Source organism: Scomber scombrus, chromosome 18 (genome assembly GCF_963691925.1).
Source record: "Scomber scombrus chromosome 18, fScoSco1.1, whole genome shotgun sequence".
In the NCBI taxonomy this organism is placed as follows: domain Eukaryota; kingdom Metazoa; phylum Chordata; class Actinopteri; order Scombriformes; family Scombridae; genus Scomber; species Scomber scombrus.
In genome coordinates, this window is record NC_084987.1 from 926,591 (window position 1) to 953,090 (window position 26,500).

Below are 26,500 nucleotides of genomic sequence, written 5' to 3' on the forward strand. Positions count from 1 at the left end.
CACCTGTCCCCACCTGTCCTCACCTGTCCTCACCTGTCCTCACCTGTCCTCTCTGTCCTCACTGTCCTCACCTGTCCTCTGTCCTCACCTGTCCCCACCTGTCCTCACCTGTCCTCTCTGTCCCCATCTGTCCTCACCTGTCCTCTCTGTCCCCACCTGTCTTCTCTGTCCTCACCTGTCCTGTGTGTGTGTTGCAGGTAGGACAGGGTTACCCCCACGACCCCCCCAAGGTAAAGTGTGAGACGATGGTGTACCACCCCAACATCGACCTGGAGGGAAACGTCTGCCTAAATATCTTAAGGTCTGATTTCACTTCATCGTTTTAAATCATCCAAACTCAAACTGCACTTCCTGTCGTTACCGGAGCTTCATGTTCACTAGAGACGTGTTTCTAACGTGTTCCTAACGTGTTTCTAACGTGTTTTTAACGTGTTTCTAACGTGTTTTTAACGTGTTTCTAACGTGTTACTAACGTGTTTTCTAACGTGTTTTCTAACGTGTTTTTTAACGTGTTTTTTAACGTGTTTCTAACGTGTTTCTAACGTGTTTCTAACGTGTTTTTAACGTGTTTTTTAACGTGTTTTTAACGTGTTTTTAACGCGTTTTTAACGTGTTTCTAACGTGTTACTAACGTGTTTTCTAACGTGTTTTTTAACGTGTTTCTAACGTGTTTCTAACGTGTTTCTAACGTGTTTCTAACGTGTTTCTAACGTGTTACTAACATGTTTTTAACGTGACTCCTGTCGTCCACAGAGAGGACTGGAAGCCGGTGCTGACAATAAACTCCATCATCTACGGTCTACAGTATCTATTTCTAGTGAGTTTAACCAACATGTTGAATGTTTATCAGTAAAGTAATAATCAGTAGTTAATTATAAACAGACTGAAGCTGAAAGTGTGACAGTCCTGATGATCAGCTGATAGAAAGACAAAATGATTATATATATAAATACTCTGAGTCTTATTTATCTTGTACTGGTCCTTTATGCAGCCGCTCAGTTCAGCCTCTGTCTGAAACAGGCTGTTTTAGCTCCTGTCTCTTTTAGCCCCCCCCCCTTCCTCCTGATGAGCCTACTCTGTTCTGATTGGTCACTTCTCTCCCCCCCCCCCCCCCCCCCACAGGAGCCAAACCCTGAGGATCCATTGAACAAAGAGGCGGCTGAAGTTTTGCAGACGAACCGGCGGCTCTTTGAGCAGAACGTCCATCGCTCCCTGCGTGGCGGCTACGTGGGCGCCACCTACTTCGAGAGGTGTCTTAAATAACTCGGCGTCCCACGATCCTCCAGCTCCCTCACTCCCCCCCTCCCCCACCCCCCTCCTCCTCCTCCCCCCCCTCCCCCAGTTACTCCTCAGTCCTGCTCGTTGGCAGAAGCAGCGACAGAAAGCAGCACGCCAGAAGACGCTTTTCTGTTTTAAAACAAAACAAAAGATGATGATGAAAAAACACCCCCCCTCCTCCTCCTCCCCCCTCCTCCTCCTCCCCCCCCCCCCTATATTTCTCTTTACTTCCAAGACGCAGAATTCTACCGTTTACACGCCACCAGGGGGCGCCGACACACCTGACTGGACTCGAAAACACGGCCAACGGCGAGCAGTGGCCGAGGGTTAGGATGGAGGGGGGAGGGGGGGTGGGGGGGGGTGATCAGTGAATGTTGCTCTGTTGATTTGATGAACGCCACAACGCTGATGATGATGATGATGATGGTGATTATGATACCTACATGATTTTTTTTTTTTTTCGGGGGGTTTTAGCGTGTGGCGTCGACACCTGCCGGCGGTCAGGTGTTCAGAAGGACACGCCCCCCCTCCCGCTCGCCACGACCACGCCGGCCGGCAGCAAACTCCAAACTCACAAACCGCGTTCGATCCGTCCACTCAGGACTTTCTGTGCTCAGCATCCTTCGACTAATAGAGCTGGTTGCCCCGGCAACCCTAGAGCGGCTTTAGCGCGCTGGATACCCCGGCAACCTCACGGTAACGGCGAGAGTTTGCTAAGAAGAAGAAGTTGTAGCAAAAAAAAAACCACCAACCTGCGGTGACTCCATCGCTGTTGCCATAGCAACCTCCGCGCTTCGTTGGAGGGGCTTGTTTAGATCCAATAGGAGCAGAACCGCCTTAAAAAGTTCCTCAAAGAAAGCAGTATGTTCAGTCTGACTGGGAGGGGCCTAACAGACTGGGAGGGGCCGATGGTACGTGTGGGAGGGGCCTAACCGAGTGGGAGGGGCTTAGTGATAATTGGAGACGCGCCTTAAAAATATCCCAAAGCAAGACGTCGAGTTATCAGCCTTTTACTCCACAGCTGGAGGGAAGTGGGAGGGGCCTGTGGTCAGTGTGGGAGGGGCCTAACAGAGTGGGAGGGGCCTGTGAGTCGGAGAACAGCCGACTCACAAAGTTCCTCAAAAAATTTTATTATTATTATTTTTCTTTTTTGCTTGTTTTTGTTTCCTAATCTTGTGATTTCTTAGATTTTTTTAGTAACAAGAACACGTCGATCAGTTTGGAGTTTGCTGCTAAAACACTCAGCGTCAGAGGGGCGGGGCGTCGCGTGAGGTGGGCGGGGCTGATGTGAGGGGGGAGGGGTCAGCGTGTTTGTTTAAAGGATTTGGGGGGGCGGGGTTTAAAAGGAAAGGGGGGAGGGGTCTTTTTGTTTTCTTTATTGGGGGGGTGGGAGGGTTATTGTGGGCGGGGTCACAGAGGGGAGGGGCTTAAATGTTACGATTCTATTGTGTATATTGAAACCCCAGCTGTTCACATTGACTGCAATATGATTTATGTTAAATAAAATATGAACTTGAATGATTATAATTATTGTGACGTCCGTTTACCACAGTTAGAGGTACTTTACTGCAGTACAGTTTGAGGTACTTGTACTTTACTGTAGTACAGTTTGAGGTACTTGTACTTTACTGCAGTACAGTTTGAGGTACTTGTACTTTACTGCAGTACAGTTTGAGGTACTTGTACTTTACTGCAGTACAGTTAGAGGTACTTGTACTTTACTGTAGTACAGTTAGAGGTACTTGTACTTTACTGTAGTACAGTTTGAGGTACTTATACTTTACTGTAGTACAGGTTGAGGTACTTTTATTTGTATTTTTCTCCATTTATTGATCACATACAGACAGTGAAGTGAAACATGTTCCTCATACTTACAGAAGTTAATTAACACAAACAAATTTAATTAAAAAGCTTACTACTGTGCTCTCTGTCAAATACCACGGCGCTCATGCTGGTGATGAGAGGAGGAGGAAGAGGAGGAGGAGGAGGACGAAGAGGAGGAGGAGGAGGAGGGTTGTCCTTGTTTATATTTTGCTTGTAAAAAAACAAAACACTGGCTAAACAGTAGTGGAGCGTCATCAATCAGCGCAGTGGTGACATTCAGAGTTTCTACAATCAATCATGATCAGAATAAACAGCAGCAGACAATAATAACCATCAATGAGTCAACGGCTCCACCTGCTGGACACTTTGTGTCATTACACGTTTTAAAGAGTCGATCAATAACCTGAAATAATAACTCATCACATCTGGATCTGATCTGCTGCTTTAATTATTAGTTAATAAACACTTTCATGTGTTTATTAAACTTCTTCATATAAAACATTAAAGACATTTTCTTTATTGAGTTTCTTTGTCTCAGCACATTAAAAATCCTCAACAAGAATCATCTACTCAGAAATGATCTGAACTTAAATGCAAAACTAAAAATCTTTAAATTTTTTAACTCTTTTGAAAACTCACCAAAAAAGTTCTCGGCACATAAAATACGAGTTTTCCTCTTTTATCAAAGAATCACTGAACACAGTTTAGTTTACTGTAAGCTACAATATATATAATATATAATATAATATATAATATGAGTGGTGTTCTAATGGAGCTGCACATTGATATAATTCTCTTTATGGGAAAATATCACATACATCAGAATAAAAGGAAGAAGCAAACTCTCCAAAGTCTGTTTAAAAATGAAATCAACTATTTGACATCTTTAAAAGAACTTCAGTCCGTAAATGATTTAATGAAATTATGTCAAAGTCTTTAAGTTACAATCGTTTGGTTTTAATATGTTTAACCTTCGTGTCGTCCTCCCGGGTCAAATTAACCCGTCTGTTTTGACTGTTCCTCCCTCCTTCCTTCCTTCCTTCCGTCTGTCCTCCCTCCCTCCCTCCTTCCTTCCTTACCTTCCCTCCCTTCCTTCCTCCCTTTTCTTCCTTCCATCTTTCCTTCCTTCTTTCCTTCATTCATCCCTCCTTCCTTCCTTCCGTCTGTCCTCCCTCCCTCCTTCCTTCCTTACCTTCCCTCCCTTCCTTCCTCCCTTTTCTTCCTTCCTTCCATCTTTCCTTCCTTCTTTCCTTCATTCATCCCTCCTTCCTTCCTTCCGTCTGTCCTCCCTCCCTCCCTCCTTCCTTCCTTACCTTCCCTCCCTTCCTTCCTCCCTTTTCTTCCTTCCTTCCATCTTTCCTTCCTTCTTTCCTTCATTCATCCCTCCTTCCTTCCTTCCGTCTGTCCTCCCTCCCTCCTTCCTTCCTTACCTTCCCTCCCTTCCTTCCTCCCTTTTCTTCCTTCCTTCCATCTTTCCTTCCTTCTTTCCTTCATTCATCCCTCCTTCCTTCCTTCCGTCTGTCCTCCCTCCCTCCTTCCTTCTTTACCTTCCCTCCCTTCCTTCCTCCCCTTTCTTCCTTCCTTCCCTCCCTCCTTCCATCTTTCCTTCCTTCCCTCCCTCCTTCCATCTTTCCTTCCTTCCATCTTTCCTTCCTTCCTTCCATCATTCCTTCCTTCCATCTTTCTTTCCTTCCATCTTTTCCTTCTTTCCTTCCCTCCCTCCTTCCATCTTTCCCTCCTTCCATCTTTCTTTCCTTCCATCTTTTCCTTCTTTCCTTCCCTCCCTCCTTCCATCTTTCTTTCTTTCCTTCCATCTTTCCTTCCTTCCTGACCTCCCTCCTTCCATCATTCCTTCCTTCCTTTCTTCCATCATTCCTTCCTTCCTTCCTTCCATCATTCCTTCCTTCCTTTCCTTGACTCGAGGACAACAGGAGGGTTAACAATGTAAGGAGCAGAAAGTCCAGATATGTGTTCAAATGTAGGAAAAGTAAATAAATACTAAAGTTCAGATACCTGGAAAATCTACTGAAGTATAAATACTTCATTCTTCCCCCTGTGGTTAAACATCTGGATCCAGAACAAACAGAAACAGGAAGTCAACAACCAGCTGGACTTTATTTTCAATATTTATTATTCTACAGTTCAGCTGCTCAGAAGTTCAAAGTTCACAAAGCAGCTTTTCTTTCTGATATATCTTCATGTACGGAAGCCTATTGGTGCCAAGAAGAAAAAAAAACTGATGAAAGATAAAAATCACATTCAAGAAAAATCAAAATAAAACAAAAATGTAAACTTTTTAAATCATAATAACGAGTTTTATGAAATCATCTCAGACTTTAAGTCAAAAATCAATCAATGTTTAGTTTTAATTTATTATTTTTCTTATTTAAAGTTTTCAATCATTCATTTATTTTAACAATAATTAAATAGTCTTGTTTTAACGACGTTGATTTTCATGTTAAAACTTAAAATATTTTTCATATTTTTATTACATTTACGTTACAGAACAGCGTATCAATTTATTTTGTGACAAAACCTTCGTTAAAAAAAAAAAATCCCTGAATCTCGTTAAAAGTTTCTCGTTATAACAGGAAGTTTCGACATTAATGAAAAATATCATTTTAACATGAAAATCTATTTCCTGTAGAGGAAACGTGTTCCCGTATGTTTCCTCTCGTGTGTGAATGTCAACTCGCGGATCGTTAACGTCGTGACTCCGAGGCCACGCCCCATCGGCCACGCCCCTCTCTGACCGCCCCCGCCCCCTGTCTTCTGCCCCGCCCCTCTCTCCTCTGCCCCGCCCCCGCTCATCGGCCCCGCCTCATCGACCCCACCCCCTCACTCCTCGCTCCTCGGCCCCTCACTCCTCGACCCCACCCCCTCACTCCTCTGTCCCGCCCCCTCACTCATCGGCCCCGCCCCCTCACTCCTCGGCCCCGCCCCCTCAGGCCAGGTGATGCTGTGATGTCACGAGGACCAGCGGCGCCTCTTTGTCTCCGGTCCCCAGCAGAGGAAACATCCTCTCGGTGAACTCGGAGGATCCGGTGAAGCTGTAGATCTCTGAACCCGACTTCACGTTATAAAACGACACCTGACCCTCGTCCACGTCCAGGAAGACGCCGACCTGACGAAGCTTCGAGGGATGTTTGACCTGCACAGAAACACGGGAATCACAACGGTGCAGCTGACCAATGAAAACAGGCTCAGTTAATGAATCTGTGAATCATGAAAGAAGTCGAATTTAAAATATCAGCCAGTGTTTTAAGTGTTACTGAGAGGAGTGAATGAGAACAGCTGTTATATCACATGTTAAGAAGCTCTGCTGTTTGAAATGTCTCTGTCTATTGTCGGGACTGTTTGTTATAGTTATTTGAAATACAGAGAATATGATTGTTTTATATGTTAACAGAAAATTACAAATAAAGTGTTTAAAAAAAAAAAAAAAAAAGAAGCTCTGCTGTAATAATTCATCTTTAATCATTTAAAGGGCTGAATTTCTAAATAAAGCACATTATAGGACTGGATCCATCATTTCTGGTTTTATTTATTTTCTGCGATTTATCAAAACTGTAAAAAAGATAAGATATTAAGAAATTCATACTATAGTATATAAATACATAATTAAACTTTTACAAGTATATAAGTAAATATGTTTGAATTCAAAATTATATATTAATATATTAATAAAGTAATAATAATAATATTGATAATAATAATATTGATAATAATATTGATAATAATAATAATACTACTAAAGTGAGAGTACCTTGGTGAGCGGCGGGTTGGTGAGCGCCCGTAGTTGGCTGCCGCTCCACCAGATGGCGTAGTATCCGTTGGATGGACTCATGTCGAACAGACCTTTCTTCTGAGCCGACTCCTGGACAACGCCCAGCTTCCAGTCCTTATTCTCCCCCACACACACCTGCACATGAGGACACACACACACACACATCCGCTGACTTCCAGCACCAAGTCTTTACATTAACATGAAGTCTGCTGCTTGCGTTGCGTCTGACCTCCCAGTAATGGCGTCCGGAGCTGAATCCCTCCTTGGCGATGACGCAGGACCAGACGTCGAAGCGATGCTGACTGTTTCTGTAGAACTGAAGCTTCTCTCCTCGCTTCACCTGCTTCCTGTCCTCCGAGAGGATCAGAAACGGGTACGCTGTCACCGGGTTCAACGTCACGTCCTCTGCAGACGACCAGGACACATTCAATCAAACTTTATCTGTAAAGCACTTTTCATACATTGTTACATGGTCAGTGGTCAAAGCTGCAGTCTGGAACTATTTTTGTGTTACATTTGCTAAAATAGTCATTATGATCTGACAGTAGAACAAGATACAGATCATAGACTGTATATAAAATGGACGTAACATCTGTAACGTCAATAAAAACAGGGATTCTACTTATATGGGCATCAGGAGGAGCATGAGGCGCCCTCCTGAACCTGTGAACCAATCAACCTGTCAATCACCACGTAGCCACGCCCTAATGCATACCCTGCTTTTTCGTCACATATAAAATCATGGAGGCCAAAATGTCCCAAATGAACATCATACTGCATTGAAGAAGGCTTTAAACTAGCGATTGAGACCATAAACACATTTTGAAAACGTTTACTGAGGTTAGAAATCAAGTGAGAAGTTGGTGAATTCTCCATTGACTTGTATAGAGACGGAAGTCCTTTTGACACCAAAACGGTCGCCCCCTGGTGGCCTTTTGATAGAATGCAGTTTTAAGTTACTTCCACGTTGGCCTCATTTCAGAGGACCAGAACTCCTTGCTTGATACAGATAAGCTGTGACATATTATACAGTCTCTGGGTCCAAACCCCTCTTCCACCAAAGCAGTTCTAGTGCTGGTCAGTCGGTTCTACTGTGAACCAGCTGAGAACCAATTCGCTTTTCCACGGCTCTGTGATTATGGAGCCACGTCATTACATCGCTGCTTTCACATAAAGACTCGCGCCAACTTCCAAGTAACTCCCATCTCAAGTTACTCGTCATGCCACCAAAATCATCATTAGAGTTAACTCGATGTCTGCCGGGTTCAAACAAAATGTAAACAGGAACATTTTAAAATAATATTGAAATAATTTGAATAAAAACATTAAAGTTATTCACCCATGTAGACTCGAGCTTTCTTGTGTCCTGAAACAAAACAAACACAATTATTTATTACAGTAAAGTACAAGTACCTCAAACTGTACTACAGTAAAATATTTGAGTAAACGTACCTGATATCGGTTTGTTCTTCTTCAGATCTGAAAGGGAAACAGGAAATGACATCACTGCTGCAGCCACACTGAGTGAAACTCTTTAAACATCATAATCAGGTTCTGGTTGGTTCTCAGTCAGGTTCTGGTTGTGTCTCAGTCAGGTACTGGCTGGGTCTTACCTCTCAGAGACCACTGGCTCTTCCTCAGGCTGACTGTGCTGGCTCTCAGACTGAGCATGCTCTCAGCCAGCGTCAAGTCACCTGATGAGACTGCAACGAGAGGGGGGGGGGTCAGAGAGGAGGGGGGTTAGGGTCGGGGGGGGGGGGGGGGGTTCATCATCAGGGGTTAAACACATTCTGTCTCACAGTGATGCTGAGAAACTAGTCCATGCGTTTGTTCCTTCTAGGATTGATTATTGTAATTCATTATTATCAGACTGTCCGAATGAACCTCTAAAGACTCTCCAGCTGGTCCAGAATGCAGCTGCAAGCGTTCTGACAAAAACTAGAAAGAGCTCATAGAACCTTATGAACCTACTAAAACACTGCGCTCCCAGCTCATAGAACCTTATGAACCTACTAAAACACTGCGCTCCCAGCTCATAGAACCTTATGAACCTACTAGAACACTGCGCTCCCCAGCTCATAGAACCTTATGAACCTACTAGAACAATGCGCTCCCAGCTCATAGAACCTTATGAACCTACTAAAACACTGCGCTCCCAGCTCATAGAACCTTATGAACCTACTAGAACACTGCGCTCCCAGCTCATAGAACCTTATGAACCTACTAGAACACTGCGCTCCCAGCATGCAGGCCTACTTGTGGTTCCTTGTATCTCTTAAAGTAGAACAGGAATACTGCATCTATGTGGAACTCACAGGATCCTCGGGAACCTCTGGAGCGGGCCTCTCCCATCCTGATGTCGTCCATCTTGTCCTTCATCTCGGTCAGAACCCTTTTCACGTCTCCGAGGTAGAAGTGCAGCGAGAACCTGGAGTCCTCGTCCACCTCGTCCTGCTGGTCCTCGGCCAGAGGAGCCGTGGCCTCCTCGAAGCTCTGCAGCAGACAAACATCAGCTGCTCAATTCATCCAAAACTGATCAAATATCCAAAAGTAGTCATCATCATTATCATCATGAAGCTTTCTGATTGGATGTTTCTTATCTGATGTATTTATGGTGACATCACTACCTGCAGGAAGCCGATGTGATCCTGACTGATGGCCTGAACCTCCAGGGTTGCTCTCCTGTCCATCAGCTCGCTTAGCTCCGCCTCCAGACGCCCCACCAGCCCCTCCCCCTTTGACATCACGGCCTCCAGCTGGTTCTCCATCTCGCCCACCACCCGAGAGCGGATCCTGTCCAGAGCGCCGGACACCTCGTCCAACAGGTGCTCCACCTCGCCTCGCTCCGTGTCCGTGTAGTTCTGAAGAGAAAAGACGTGTTTTCACTAAAATACGAAACCTCACGATTCATTTCAATAAATGTTCAAATGATCCAATATTTCAGCAAAAATCAAAGATTAGAGAAAAAGTCCAAAAACTGAAAACACATTTATGTATCAGAACTTAGTTTTTTCTTCTTTCCCATTAATCATCTCACCACCCCTCACATTTATCTGCTGACCCTTTGGAGGGGCCCCACCCCTAGGTTGGGAACCACTGGACTAAACTAGCTAACTGTATATAAAGTAGTGTAAACTAGCTCCACCTCCAGCAGCTACAACAGTAACATGCTGCTCTAACACTGATGCTTCACTATTAATAATCTAATGATGTCATAATAATAATATATCAGTCAGAGGACCAAACCACTACTTTACTGTAATACTGCATACTACATCACTATAATACTGCAGTACTTTAACTGTAATACTGCATACTACATCACTATAATACTGCAGTACTTTTACTGTAATACTGCATACTACATCACTATAATACTGCAGTACTTTACTGTAATACTGCATACTACATCACTCATAATACTGCAGTACTTTTACTGTAATACTGCATACTACATCACTATAATACTGCAGTACTTTACTGTAATACTGCATACTACATCACTATAATACTGCAGTACTTTTACTGTAATACTACATACTACATCACTATAATACTGCAGTACTTTACTGTAATACTGCATACTACATCACTATAATACTGCAGTACTTTACTGTAATACTGCATACTACATCACTATAATACTGCAGTACTTTACTGTAATACTGCATACTACATCACTATAATACTGCAGTACTTTTACTGTAATACTACATACTACATCACTATAATACTGCAGTACTTTACTGTAATACTGCATACTACATCACTATAATACTGCAGTACTTTACTGTAATACTGCATACTACATCACTCATAATACTGCAGTACTTTACTGTAATACTGCATACTACATCACTATAATACTGCAGTACTTTACTGTAATACTGCATACTACATCACTATAATACTGCAGTACTTTACTGTAATACTGCATACTACATCACTCATAATACTGCAGTACTTTACTGTAATACTGCATACTACATCACTATAATACTGCAGTACTTTACTGTAATACTGCATACTACATCACTATAATACTGCAGTACTTTACTGTAATACTGCATACTACATCACTATAATACTGCAGTACTTTTACTGTAATACTGCATACTACATCACTCATAATACTGCAGTACTTTTACTGTAATACTGCATACTACATGACTCATAATACTGCAGTACTTTTACTGTAATACTGCATACTACATCGCTCATAATACTGCAGTACTTTTACTGTAATACTGCATACTACATCACTCATAATACTGCAGTACTTTTACTGTAATACTGCATACTACATCACTCATAATACTGCAGTACTTTTACTGTAATACTGCATACTACATCACTATAATACTGCAGTACTTTTACTGTAATACTGCATACTACATCACTCATAATACTGCAGTACTTTTACTGTAATACTGCATACTACATCACTCATAATACTGCAGTACTTTTACTGTAATACTGCATACTACATCGCTCATAATACTGCAGTACTTTTACTGTAATACTGCATACTACATCGCTCATAATACTGCAGTACTTTTACTGTAATACTGCATACTACATCACTATAATACTGCAGTACTTTTACTGTAATACTGCATACTACATCACTCATAATACTGCAGTACTTTTACTGTAATACTGCATACTACATCACTATAATACTGCAGTACTTTTACTGTAATACTGCATACTACATCACTCATAATACTGCAGTACTTTTACTGTAATACTGCATACTACATCGCTCATAATACTGCAGTACTTTTACTGTAATACTGCATACTACATCACTCATAATACTGCAGTACTTTTACTGTAATACTGCATACTACATCACTCATAATACTGCAGTACTTTTACTGTAATACTGCATACTACATCACTATAATACTGCAGTACTTTTACTGTAATACTGCATACTACATCACTCATAATACTGCAGTACTTTTACTGTAATACTGCATACTACATCGCTCATAATACTGCAGTACTTTTACTGTAATACTGCATACTACATCACTCATAATACTGCAGTACTTTTACTGTAATACTGCATACTACATCGCTCATAATACTGCAGTACTTTTACTGTAATACTGCATACTACATCATCATAATACTGCAGTACTTTTACTGTAATACTGCATACTACATCGCTCATAATACTGCAGTACTTTTACTGTAATACTGCATACTACATCACTATAATACTGCAGTACTTTTACTGTAATACTGCATACTACATCACTCATAATACTGCAGTACTTTTACTGTAATACTGCATACTACATCACTCATAATACTGCAGTACTTTTACTGTAATACTGCATACTACATCGCTCATAATACTGCAGTACTTTTACTGTAATACTGCATACTACATCGCTCATAATACTGCAGTACTTTTACTGTAATACTGCATACTACATCACTATAATACTGCAGTACTTTTACTGTAATACTGCATACTACATCACTCATAATACTGCAGTACTTTTACTGTAATACTGCATACTACATCACTATAATACTGCAGTACTTTTACTGTAATACTGCATACTACATCACTCATAATACTGCAGTACTTTTACTGTAATACTGCATACTACATCGCTCATAATACTGCAGTACTTTTACTGTAATACTGCATACTACATCACTCATAATACTGCAGTACTTTTACTGTAATACTGCATACTACATCACTCATAATACTGCAGTACTTTTACTGTAATACTGCATACTACATCACTATAATACTGCAGTACTTTTACTGTAATACTGCATACTACATCACTATAATACTGCAGTACTTTTACTGTAATACTGCATACTACATCACTCATAATACTGCAGTACTTTTACTGTAATACTGCATACTACATCACTCATAATACTGCAGTACTTTTACTGGGACTGAACCGACCTTCACTCCGTCCAGTTTCCTCTTCAGCTCCGTCACATGAGTCTCTTTCTCCTTGATGCGGTTCAGGATCTCTTGCTCCGTCCTCGCTACCTGTTTCTGAACACACAGGTGAGACAGACTCTGGTTTAACCTTCCTGTCGTCCTCCCGGGTCAAATTGACCCCGTCTGTTTTGACTGTTCCTTCCTTACTTCCTTCCTCCCCTCCTTCCCTTCCTTCCTCCCTCCCTCCTTCTTTCCTTCTTTTCCTCCTTCCTTCTTCCCTCCCTCCCTCCCTCCCTCCCTCCCTCTCTCCTTCTTTCTTTCCTCTGTCCTTCTTTCCTTCCTTCCTCCCTCCCTTCCTTTCCTCCCTTCCTCCCTCCCTCCCTCCTTTCCTTCCCTCCCTCCCTCCTCCCTCCCTCTTTTTCTTCCTTCCTTCCTTCCCTCCATCCTTCCTTCCTTCCGTCCCTCTTCCCTCCCTTCCTTCTGCCCCTCCCTTCTTTCCGTCCCTCTTCCCTCCCTTCCTTCCTTCCTACCTTCTTTCCTTCCTTCCTTCCTTGACTCGAGGACAACATGAGGGTTAAAGAAGGAAATATCTGTCTATAGTTGTGAGGTAGTGAGAGAACAACCCTGATGTGACTGTAAACATGTTTCTTATTCACGTCTCTGAATCTGCTCTGATCTGAGGCGGCCGTCCAGATAAACGCCAAAGAGTTTAAAATTCATCATGTGAGGTTCTGGTTGTTGAGAGTTACGGGCCGACACTGACAAAAGTCTCCTGTGAAGTCTGAACATGTTGATAACCGAGGAGGAAGACCGTGAGGACGATGAAGATGATGTTTGAGTCTCTACCTGTTTGCCTTGTCTCTCGGTCTGGACGGAGACGGTCTTGTGAGTTCGATGCTCCTCCAGCACGCAGATGGCACAGATGCAGTTTTGACACGTCCGACAGAACACCTGCACAGGTAAGCACATAAAAACTAATAAAAAAGACATTAAGAAACAAATAATCAACCAATAAACTGTTTTAAATGTAGAAATGCATCAATTTCTGAAACATTTCTTAACCCTTAAATACGGTTCATGTTCAGACCAGGTGGGGAGTTCCGGTCCTCTGAAATGAGGCCAACCAGGAAGTAACTTAAAACTGCATTCTATCAAAAGGCCACCAGGGGGCGACCGTTTTGGTGTCAAAAGGACTTCCGTCTCTATACAAGTCAATGGAGAATTCACCAACTTCTCACTTGATTTCTAACCTCAGTAAACGTTTTCAAAATGTGTTTATGGTCTCAATCGCTAGTTTAAAGCCTTCTTCAATGCAGTATGATGTTCATTTGGGACATTTTGGCCTCCCTGATTTTATATGTGACGATAAAGCAGGGTATGCATTAGGGCGTGGCTACGTGGTGATTGACAGGTTGATTGGTTCACAGGTTCAGGAGGGCGCCTCATGCTCCTCCTGATGCCCATATAAGTAGAATCCATGTTTTTATTTTTCCCACCATGCACCTGAAATTTTCAAGATGGCGCTGCTCAGATCCGATACTATTGGCCTCCGAGCAGCAGTCCACAAACCAATGGGTGACGTCACGGATGTTACGTCCATTTCTTATATACAGTCTATGGTTCTGACTCATAATTAGTCATTAATACGTTTAATTAGAAGTCATTCACAATCACTATTTTATGGTCCAGGATAACACAGGTCAAAATTGGACATTTCCATAAACAACTTGTATCAGCTACACACAACATTTGTATAAACTGTGGGTCACTTTAGGAAGAATCCAGCTAAAATAAATGTTGTTTTTAAGGCTCTCAAAAGTAAAACTGGATCAAATTTGAGCCTGGACAGAATGTAACGTTTAATACAAACAATCAACTTTCATTGGAAATGAATGTTTAACTTTTTAACCTGTCTTCATTTGACTCACACAGCTGACTGAGCTTTATTACAGTTAATCCTCCACCTGAGGGAATTACATGTTTATGCATAAGCGTGTGAGCCTTACCTCCAGCAGGCGGCGGTGGGCGGTGCAGGTGCGGCCCCTGAGGGCCTCCTGCGGGTCCATCAGAGGGTGTTTGGAGTAGAAAGGCGTGCTGTGATGCGGCCGCACATGCTCAGAGCAGTACGAGGCGGTGCAGGTGAGACAGGAGCTGACGGCCGGCTGTTTGATACCTGTGCACACGTCACACCACACCACCTCCCCACCCGCCGCCGCCAGGAACGGGTTGGTGCTTCCGCCTTGGTCCGTTACGCCCATCGGTGTCCCGATCCCGTCCGGCACCGGCATCCCAGCAGCGCCGTAACGGGCCAGTTTGTAATTATCGGCGATGAGCGAAAAGACTTTATTAACGCTGAGCTGCGGTCGCTCATCAAACTGATGCTTACACAGCGGACAGGTGCACACGGGGCTCGACGCCCAGTAACCGCCGATACACGCCTGCAATGAGACAACAGAAGAAGAAGATTCACACAGCGATGCCAGCTGATTTATCCTTAAAATAAACATATTAACCTCCAGCTTCAACGTCTACGACACTGCTGAACGAGCAGCTGGAGACGAGTTCGACTAAATCTGTGATATTAACCTGTGATATTAATCTGTGATATTAACCTGTGATATTAATCTGTGATATTAATCTGTGATATTAACCTGTGATATTAACCTGTGATATTAACCTGTGATATTAATCTGTGATATTAACCTGTGATATTAATCTGTGATATTAACCTGTGATATTAACCTGTGATATTAATCTGTGATATTAATCTGTGATATTAACCTGTGATATTAATCTGTGATATTAACCTGTGATATTAACCTGTGATATTAATCTGTGATATTAATCTGTGATATTAACCTGTGATATTAATCTGTGATATTAACCTGTGATATTAATCTGTGATATTAATCTGTGATATTAACCTGTGATATTAATCTGTGATATTAATCTGTGATGTGTGATATTAATCTGTGATATTAATCTGTGATATTAACCTGTGATATTAATCTGTGATATTAATCTGTGATATTAATCTGTGATATTAATCTGTGATATTAACCTGTGATATTAATCTGTGATATTAATCTGTGATATTAATCTGTGATATTAACCTGTGATATTAATCTGTGATATTAACCTGTGATATTAACCTGTGATATTAATCTGTGATATTAACCTGTGATATTAATCTGTGATATTAACCTGTGATATTAATCTGTGATATTAATCTGTGATATTAACCTGTGATATTAACCTGTGATATTAACCTGTGATATTAATCTGTGATATTAATCTGTGATATTAATCTGTGATATTAACCTGTGATATTAATCTGTGATATTAACCTGTGATATTAATCTGTGATATTAATCTGTGATATTAATCTGTGATATTAATCTGTGATATTAATCTGTGATATTAATCTCTGATATTAATCTGTGATATTAATCTGTGATATTAACCTGTGATATTAATCTGTGATATTAATCTGTGATATTAACCTGTGATATTAACCTGTGATATTAACCTGTGATATTAATCTGTGATATTTACCTGTGATATTAATCTGTGATATTAACCTGTGATATTAACCTGTGATATTAATCTCTGATATTAATCTGTGATATTAATCTGTGATATTAATCTGTGATATTAATCTGTGATATTTACCTGTGATATTAATCTGTGATATTAATCTGTGATATTAACCTGTGATATTAATCTGTGATATTTACCTGTGATATTAATCTGTGATATTAATCTGTGATATTAACCTGTGATATTAATCTGTGATATTAACCTGTGATATTAATCTGTGATATTAACCTGTGATATTAATCTGTGATATTAGTCAGAAGAAGAAGAAAAGTTAAAACCCTCCCAACTGTCATTGGTTTTGTTTGTTGGACTTTTTTAAAAAATGCTAATATAACTGTTAATGTAACATTACGTTTCTTAATGCTAACGTAACTTTTCTTAACGCTAACGTAACTTTTCTTAACGCTAACATAATTTTTCTTAATGCTAACGTAACTTTGCTAAATCGTAACGTAACTTTTCTTAATGCTAATGTAACTTTTCTTAACGCTAACATAATTTTTCTTAATGCTAATGTAATTTTTCTTAACGCTAACGTAACTTTTCTTAATACTAACTTAACTTTTCTAATTGCTGACGTAACTTTTCTTAATGCTAACGTAACTTTTCTTAATGCTAATGTAACTTTTCTTAATGCTAATGTAACTTTTCTTCTCTGACTTTGTTGTAAATGAGATTTTAAAGAACTGAGTTCACGAGAACTTGATCAAAAGTGTTTTCATTATTTTTCGTAGATGTTCAACTATATTTTCTGCAATTTTTATTTAAATTGAGAACTTCTAAAATAACTGTCTCTGTTTTCACTGTAATTCGCATCAGATCACATATTTATATCACAGGAGACTTCACTAAGGACAGATTGGTTGCAGGGTTAGACTCAGGTGTGAATGTTACCTGGCAGAAGTTGTGTCCGCAGGGCGTAGAGACGGGCTCGCTGAACAGGTCCAGACAGATGGAGCAGGTGAGTTCCTGCTCTGAGAACAGATCTGAGGTCGCTGCCTCCGCCATCGTCATGCTGCTGATCAGAGAACAGGTGAATACGGCCGTTAGCAGGCGGGATCAAAATACAGGTTCACTAGCAGAAGAGTTATAGAACAGATTTAAAAAGTTATAAAAGACGTTTAAATGAACTTTTTGTAAATGTTTTTCTTCATTTATTTTGTCTGTTTTTTGCAGGCGGGGAGTTCTGGTCCTCTGAAATGAGGCCAACGAGGAAGTAACTTAAAACTGCATTCTATCAAAAGGCCACCAGGGGGCGACCGTTTTGGTGTCAAAAGGACTTCCGTCTCTATACAAGTCAATGGAGAATTCACCAACTTCTCACTTGATTTCTAACCTCAGTAAACGTTTTCAAAATGTGTTTATGGTCTCAATCGCTAGTTTAAAGCCTTCTTCAATGCAGTATGATGTTCATTTGGGACATTTTGGCCTCCCTGATTTTATATGTGACGATAAAGCAGGGTATGCATTAGGGCGTGGCTACGTGGTGATTGACAGGTTGATTGGTTCACAGGTTCAGGAGGGCGCCTCATGCTCCTCCTGATGCCCATATAAGTAGAATCCATGTTTTTATTTTTCCCAGCATGCACCTGAAATTTTCAAGATGGCGCTGCTAAGATCCGATACTATTGGCCTCCGAGCAGCAGTCCACAAACCAATGGGTGACGTCAAGGATGTTACATCCATTTTATATACGGTCTATGGTTTTATGCAGACCAAAGTCAGAAAGAGATGGTGGGAGTTTTACTGGAGTTGCGGCGCTCCTGTAATCTGAGTCTGTTCCTCGTCTCAGCCTGAAGACAAGATCAGATGTGTTTGATAGTCTTTCAGTCTGTGACACAGTCAACAACCCATAGATGAGCTCTAATCAACCCCCCCCCCCATCCAAACACAAGAGTTTAACAGCTCCACCAAATAGTGATTTTTCCCTCTAAACTTCTCACATGCTTTCATTTCAATAAATGTTCAAATGATCCAATATTTCAGCAAAAATCAAAGATTAGAGAAAAAGTCCAAAAACTGAAAACACATTAGTGTATCAGAACTTAGTTTGTTGTTCTTTCCTCTCCCATTAATCATCTCACCACCCCTCACATTTATCGGCTGACCCTTTGGAGGGGCCCCACCCCTAGGTTGGGAACCACTGGACTAAACTAGCTAACTGTATATAAAGTAGTGTAAACTAGCTCCACCTCCAGCAGCTACAACAGTAACATGCTGCTCTAACACTGATGTGACTCTTCAATCGTGTCGACAGCTTTTCATTCACAAAGTTAACGAGACAAAAAGAATCAAACAAACCTTCATGAACACTGAGTTAAAGTTAAAGCCTTTAGGATCACTGACAGGTGATCAGTCACGTTAACGTCGACCCAAACATCCGGCCGAACAACATTCCAGCTGAACACAGACGAACTCTGACACACAACAGACTCAAGTGTGAATGAAGCTAAGAATAACAAACCAGGTGAGCTCTACCTGTGTGTGGCTGATTATCCTGCTCTGCACAGGTGTGAACAGGTAGGAAAAAGGGGCGTGTCTCCTGCATGTGTGTGTGTGTGTGTGTGTGTGTGTGTGTGTGTTCACTGTCACATTCAGGAAAAACTGCTTCCCTGTTTGCAGCTTGAGGAATTTAATTCCTGGATGTCAAAACTTTGTTTATTAGGATTTATAAAACCTTAACTGCATTTTAAACTCTCCTCCATTAATGTAAAGTTAATCTGATTAAAAGATTAAACCTTTATTAAAGATTATTTATTAACTTTATATCTAGTTATATTGGGCAGGAAATGAGTTGTTATTTTATTTTATATATTATGACATATTAGTTTTAAGAGCTTAATGTAGTTTTTTTTATATTATATAAAACAATTATGTGATAAAAGTATTTATTCATGTTTAATGGGAAAAATCATATAAAACCATAAAGCTAAAAAATATTAATAAAATTGTGATGGTACTTCAAATTCTACAATTATATTAATATTTTTTTCAATGAAAAGATGTAAAAAAATATATATATAAAAAAGAAGAAAGATTTGTAAATGACAAAGAAACAAATCTTAAATAACGATATTAAAAAATGTAGAAATTTAAATTTTTTAAGACTGAATTGTAAAAATACGTAAATGTAAAAAACACATTAAATTATAATTATATTGTATTTTTTTAATTCTGAAAATAAAAGAACATATAATAATAAATTAGAAATACAAAAATATGAATCATAGAAATAATTAAAAGAACGAAAGTAACTAAAGCTGTCAAATAAATGTAGTGGAGTAGAAAGTATAAGTACCTCAAACTGTACTACAGTAAAGTACAAGTACCTCAGACTGTACTACAGTAAAGTATAAGTACCTCAAACTGTACTACAGTAAAGTATAAGTACCTCAGACTGTACTACAGTAAAGTATAAGTACCTCAGACTGTACTACAGTAAAGTATAAGTACCTCAGACTGTACTACAGTAAAGTACAAGTACCTCAAACTGTACTACAGTAAAGTATAAGTACCTCAGACTGTACTACAGTAAAGTACAAGTACCTCAAACTGTACTACAGTAAAGTATAAGTACCTCAAACTGTAATACAGTAAAGTACTAGTACCTCAAACTGTACTACAGTAAAGTACAAGTACCTCAAACTGTACTACAGTAAAGTACAAGTACCTCAAACTGTACTACAGTAAAGTACAAGTACCTCTAACTGTACTACAGTAAAGTACAAGTACCTCAAACTGTACTACAGTAAAGTACAAGTACCTCTAACTGTACTACAGTAAAGTACAAGTACCTCAAACTGTACTACGGTAAAGTACAAGTACCTCAGACTGTTCTACAGTAAAGTACAAGTACCTCAAACTGTACTACAGTAAAGTATAAGTACCTCTAACTGTACTACAGTAAAGTACTAGTACCTCTAACTGTACTACAGTAAAGTACAAGTACCTCAGCCTGTACTGCAGTAAAGTACAAGTACCTCAAACTGTACTACAGTAAAGTATAAGTACCTCAAACTGTACTACAGTAAAGTACAAGTACCTCAAACTGTACTACAGTAAAGTACAAGTACCTCTAACTGTACTGCAGTAAAGTACAAGTACCTCAAACTGTACTACAGTAAAGTATAAGTACCTCAAACTGTACTACAGTAAAGTATAAGTACCTCTAACTGTACTACAGTAAAGTATAAGTACCTCTAACTGTACTACAGTAAAGTAATAGTACCTCTAACTGTACTACAGTAAAGTATAAGTACCTCAAACTGTACTACAGTAAAGTATAAGTACCTCTAACTGTACTACAGTAAAGTATAAGTACCTCTAACTGTACTACAGTAAAGTACTAGTACCTCTAACTGTACTACAGTAAAGTATAAGTACCTCTAACTGTACTACAGTAAAGTATAAGTACCTCTAACTGTACTACAGTAAAGTACTAGTACCTCAAACTGTACTACAGTAAAGTACAAGTACCTCAAACTGTACTACAGTAAAGTATAAGTACCTCTAACTGTACTACAGTAAAGTATAAGTACCTCTAACTGTACTACAGTAAAGTATAAGTACCTGTAACTGTACTACAGTAAAGTATAAGTACCTCTAACTGTACTACAGTAAAGTATAAGTACCTCTAACTGTACTACAGTAAAGTATAAGTACCTCTAACTGTACTACAGTAAAGTATAAGTACCTCTAACTGTACTACAGTAAAGTACTAGTACCTCAAACTGTACTACAGTAAAGTACAAGTACCTCAAACTGTACTACAGTAAAGTATAAGTACCTCTAACTGTACTACAGTAAAGTATAAGTACCTCTAACTGTACTACAGTAAAGTATAAGTACCTCTAACTGTACTACAGTAAAGTATAAGTACCTCTAACTGTACTACAGTAAAGTATAAGTACCTCTAACTGTACTACAGTAAAGTATAAGTACCTCTAACTGTACTACAGTAAAGTACTAGTACCTCAAACTGTACTACAGTAAAGTACAAGTACCTCAAACTGTACTACAGTAAAGTATAAGTACCTCTAACTGTACTACAGTAAAGTATAAGTACCTCTAACTGTACTACAGTAAAGTATAAGTACCTCTAACTGTACTACAGTAAAGTATAAGTACCTCTAACTGTACTACAGTAAAGTACTAGTACCTCAAACTGTACTACAGTAAAGTACAAGTACCTCAAACTGTACTACAGTAAAGTATAAGTACCTCTAACTGTACTACAGTAAAGTATAAGTACCTCTAACTGTACTACAGTAAAGTATAAGTACCTCTAACTGTACTACAGTAAAGTATAAGTACCTCTAACTGTACTACAGTAAAGTATAAGTACCTCTAACTGTACTACAGTAAAGTATAAGTACCTCTAACTGTACTACAGTAAAGTACTAGTACCTCAAACTGTACTACAGTAAAGTACAAGTACCTCAAACTGTACTACAGTAAAGTATAAGTACCTCTAACTGTACTACAGTAAAGTATAAGTACCTCTAACTGTACTACAGTAAAGTATAAGTACCTCTAACTGTACTACAGTAAAGTATAAGTACCTCTAACTGTACTACAGTAAAGTATAAGTACCTCTAACTGTACTGGCAGCAGCAGAACAGGAACAATGTGAACTATGTGATAAACAGCAGCAGCAGGACGACGTGTTTGAGATGGTGACGATAACGTCCGTAACACTCAACGTGACTACTTCCTGTTTAACACAGATTTTGTGACTTTTACGAATAAAGTCGGATTATCACGTGAACAGGTTTATGTCATTTGGGGAGAATAATGTTTAATGTTAAATCAGATGATGTGATCTGCATAAACAACCTGTGTGTAATCAATGCAAAGACACAAACAGACATTAATCACTGTGTGGCTGAAATGGGCTGAAAAATGAAGAAAACTGGCAGCAGATTAAATATCTGAATGCAGTTTACTGAAGGAAGTGTTAGAACTGGAGACTCTTAAAGACATTAAAGCCTCCATCACTGTCAAACCTGAGGTGCCCCCTACATTCTGCAAACACAGACCTTTCCTATTGGCTATGAAGGAGAGAGCAGAGAAAGACCTGCAGAGGCTGGAAGAAGCAAACGATATCAGCTGTTAAGCACAGTGACCAATAGTGCCAGTAGAGTCACTTCACCTTATAAAGTTTCAGTAAAACAGACTCTTGAAACAGACACCTAACCCTCGATCTGGCAGCAGCTACCATCAACACCCACAGAGGCTTCTTTTTGGAGTTAGCTCTGCACGCTCTATCTTTCAGCGCATTATGGAAAACCTCATGAAAGACCTACCAGTGGTAGTTTCCCTGGATGACCTGCTCATCAACTGCAGAACGTCCTGCAACGCCTTCAGGAAAACGGCCTGAGAGTGAAACGCTCAAAGTGTGAGTTCAGCAAAACTCGAGTAGAGTACCTAGGCCACATTGTGGATGAGCATGTTGTTCACCCGTCAACAGATAAGGTGAGAGCGTGAAAGAAAAACGTGAAAGAGCTCCAGGCTTTTTTTTGGGACTTGTTCATTATTATGGAAGGTTTCTGCCACAGCAAAGCACAGGGAACATGCAACTTGGAAAAGGACTGATGTTGAGCAGGCTGCTTTTGTTAAGTGTAAAGAACTTCTGACTAGTGACCAGGTGGGGAGCTCCGGTCCTCTGAAATGAGGCCAACGCGGAAGTAACTTAAAACTGCATTCTATCAAAAGGCCACCAGGGGGCGACCGTTTTGGTGTCAAAAGGACTTCCGTCTCTATACAAGTCAATGGAGAATTCACCAACTTCTCACTTGATTTCTAGCCTCAGTAAACGTTTTCAAAATGTGTTTATGGTCTCAATCGCTAGTTTAAAGCCTTCTTCAATGCAGTATGATGTTCATTTGGGACATTTTGGCCTCCCTGATTTTATATGTGACGATAAAGCAGGGTATGCATTAGGGCGTGGCTACGTCGTGATTGACAGGTTGATTGGTTCACAGGTTCAGGAGGGCGCCTCATGCTCCTCCTGATGCCCATATAAGTAGAATCAATGTTTTTATTTTTCCCAGCATGCACCTGACATTTTCAAGATGGCGCTGCTCAGATCCGATACTATTGGCCTCCGAGCAGCAGTCCACAAACCAATGGGTGACCTCACGGATGTTACGTCCATTTCTTATATACAGTCTATGCTAGTGACCAAGTCTTAGCACACTATGACCCCAGCCTGCTACTCACCCTTAGCATGTGATGCCTCTGCATACGGCATCAGGGCAGTCATTCAACACACTATGCCAGATGGGGAGGAACGACCTATTGCCTACGCTTCTCAAACACTATTCCCAGCTGAAAAGAAATACTCACAGATAGTGTTATAAAAATTAGGATTATGATGTAATTCAGATGTCCTGAAACATGCAGAGTGTGTTCCTATTTCTATATGACTGTTCTTGACATTTGATACTTCTCGTTTTACCTGAAAACTGAAATTACTGTAGCAAAAAGGAGAAGGTGCGAAAAGGAACTGAGAAACTGTTACGTGATACCAGTGCCTACCAGTTGTGAGGGGGGGGGGGGGGGGGGGGGGAATCATGTAGCATAAAACCTTTCTGATCACGCTCCACGAGGAGCTTTTCCTCCTGTAACTCTTGTTGTTGCATTTGTGAAACGCTCCGCTTGTACATGCTAAAAAATTCAACCTAAATCTTGTTATTTCGAATCCAGTCTCCTTTATTAAGGGTAATCAAATTAACTCTTATAACAGATAGAGAAGGAAGAAATACCACCAGTACTTGTGGGGGAGACATTTTAATGTACTGACCATCGCCCCCTGCTGACACTGTTTGGTGAACACAAAGTCTGCCTACACTAGCAGCAGCTGCATGCAGCAATGATCGATGCTGATGGACTTTCCCGTTGTCCTTTACCTGAGTTTAGCTGCAGTCCACTCACTGCTAACAGATCTGCTGGTTGCCCCACTTAATGCACTGACAATGAGCTGTCCAGAGTCTATACGTATGTTATGGAAGGCTGGACTACACATATGGAGGAAAACTTAAGGGGGTTTTACACAAAGAGAAAAGAGCTGTCTACAGAGCAAGGTTGTGTCTTATGGGGGACCAGAGTCATTGTACCCTTAACGATGAGAAAGGCAGAGATTCAGGGCACCAAGGCAAAGTGAAATATGTGCATCCATGAGAGCTTCAGGTGAGTCCTGGAAGAGACTAAACATAGACTTGTTCATGATTGTTGTTGTTCACACACAAAGAGGTTGGAAGTGTTTCTCAAGCTTCCATTACAAGGCTGAAGAGACTGTTTGCATCCTGTGGTCTCCCCGAGCAAATTGTGACAGACAACGCGACCACTTTCCCTTCAGAGGAGTTGCAGACTTTGATCGTGCAGAACGGTGGACCAGGTCACCCAGCAACTAATGGCCTGGCTGAGAGAGATGTTCAGACGTTTAAAGCAGGTATAAAAAAGCTGGCTAACAAACTTTCACTGTTCCTGTTGCAATATGTCGCATCACACCCGACTGCACGACCGCTCAGTCTCCAGCAGACCTGTTTCTGCACAGACACATTAGGACCAGGCTGGGTTTCCTCAAGCCTTGTACAAAAGAAACTGTGCGGAATAAACCGTATCAACAAAAACATAACTATGACGGCACAGCTGCTGACCGCTCACTGTGGATGATGCTGTGTACCTGCTCAGATCCGATACTATTGGCCTCCGAGCAGCAGTCCACAAACCAATGGGTGACGTCACGGATGTTACGTCCATTTTATATACAGTCTATGGAAGTGTGATTAGTTCAGGGTTTAGATTTAACACTGAATATTTTATGTAATGAGTTTTATTAAGCTGTTAGTTTTAATGTAACAGTAGAACAAGGAGACCGTTTTTTTTCCCAGGATGGTGAAGTCATGACATTCCTTTCTCTGCCTCTGATTGGCTCGTGGTCATTACCTTCGCTGGTTGGCTTGGTTCGGTTTAAGCATCGGGAATGTGATTGGTTGGGATTAGGGTGTGAATATCAGGGTGAGCCAATCAGAGGCAGAGTAGGGCGGGGTTGTGACTTCGCCATCCTAGGATAAAACTTTAACTTCAGATAAATCCTTAAATGCATTAATGTGAAGCTCTGACTTGACTTCCTGGATAAACTGCTATGAAATATATCTGAATAGTTGATTTTAGGGTTTATACTTTGAATGCTTTGTTTAAGGGTTTAGATTTGTGTTTTTTTTAGGGTTTTAAAATTATAAAGGAGTTTAATTTAATCTTGTAATCTTGTTGGTAGTTTTATTGAGTTTACATAAAAATGAAAAACACAACAGGAAGAGACGAAGCTGTAAACAGGCAACAACAACAACAATAAACATACAGGGAAAAAACAGAAATGATGATTTAAATGTTGAGTGAGTTAAAACAAGCTGATCTTTAAATCTACAGAACTGATCTGCTGCTTCACCACAACCAACATTCCTTCTTTTTCTTTTTTTTTACAGTGTAAAAACTGAGATTCAGCGAGTTCATCTCCTCAAATAAGTAAATCTTGACATTAAAAAGAATCAAAGCTCAGATCAATGAATGTTCCTGCAGGTATTAGTGTATTTAAGCAGCTTCTTACCTGTGTGTGTGTGTTTCTGTGTGTGTGTCTCTGCAGGTTTCTGTCACTCAGCCTGAAACTCAGGTTACTGGCGGCCCGTGACGTCAGCGGGGGGCGGGGCCTCGCGGATGAGTGACAGCAGGTGTAGAAAAGCTGTCAGGTGAGTTATTTCAGGGTGGAGACGTTTGTTCCTTTATTACATCTGAATGAACGGCTTTATTATTATTATCATGGTGTGTTTATATTCTCTTTATTGATCGGTTCTTCATGACTCACCTCAAAGAGTTTGTAAAGTTTTCAGATTATTATATTTTTCACTCATCATTGTGTAAATATGCTGCACATTTTATTCCTTCTTCCTTTTATTTAGTTCATTTTAGTTTTTAAAATGCTACAAATGTAGTAATTTTATAATCAATACGTCACATTTTGAGATACTGTACATGAATACAAATGTCACACCCTAAATATTTTTTAATGTATTTAATTTACA

At 40.3% G+C, this 26,500-nt stretch overlaps 2 protein-coding genes across 2 annotated transcripts in view; one reads left to right on the forward strand and one right to left on the reverse strand.

Moving 5' to 3' along the window:
• The window catches only part of ube2m (ubiquitin conjugating enzyme E2 M), a 7,787-nt gene extending 5,782 nt beyond the window's left edge, over positions 1-2,005 (forward strand). Inside the window, exons 4-6 of the mRNA XM_062438153.1 lie at positions 198-301; positions 754-817; positions 1,123-2,005. Coding sequence (XP_062294137.1) covers positions 198-301; positions 754-817; positions 1,123-1,263 — 309 coding nt within the window. The 3' untranslated portion in view covers positions 1,264-2,005. The remainder of the gene's footprint in view (positions 1-197; positions 302-753; positions 818-1,122) is intronic.
• A 4,041-nt stretch (positions 2,006-6,046) lies between these two features.
• LOC133999025 (E3 ubiquitin-protein ligase TRIM39-like) lies at positions 6,047-17,432 on the reverse strand. Its single transcript, XM_062438136.1, has 12 exons — positions 17,313-17,432; positions 14,825-15,256; positions 13,665-13,769; positions 12,837-12,932; positions 9,517-9,750; positions 9,205-9,382; positions 8,503-8,592; positions 8,342-8,368; positions 8,229-8,255; positions 7,119-7,294; positions 6,869-7,024; positions 6,047-6,253 (listed from the first exon to the last, which is right to left on the reverse strand). Exons 1-12 carry the CDS (start codon positions 17,430-17,432, stop codon positions 6,047-6,049), a joined length of 1,848 nt encoding a protein of 615 aa, XP_062294120.1.
• Positions 17,433-26,500: the final 9,068 nt, after the last annotated feature.

What these genes read in the sequence shown, in the direction of transcription:
- LOC133999025 (XM_062438136.1), bottom strand. Translation starts at nt 17,432, where the DNA reads ATGACGATGGCGGAGGCAGCGACCTCAGATCTGTTCTCAGAGCAGGAA. An exon ending in CCCACCGCCGCCTGCTGGAG is followed by an intron (nt 13,770 to 14,824) that starts GTAAGGCTCACA and finishes TTACCTGTGCAG; the next exon opens with GTGTTCTGTCGGACGTGTCA. An exon ending in GAAAGCTCGAGTCTACATGG is followed by an intron (nt 7,295 to 8,228) that starts GTGAATAACTTT and finishes GGTCGTCTGCAG; the next exon opens with AGGACGTGACGTTGAACCCG.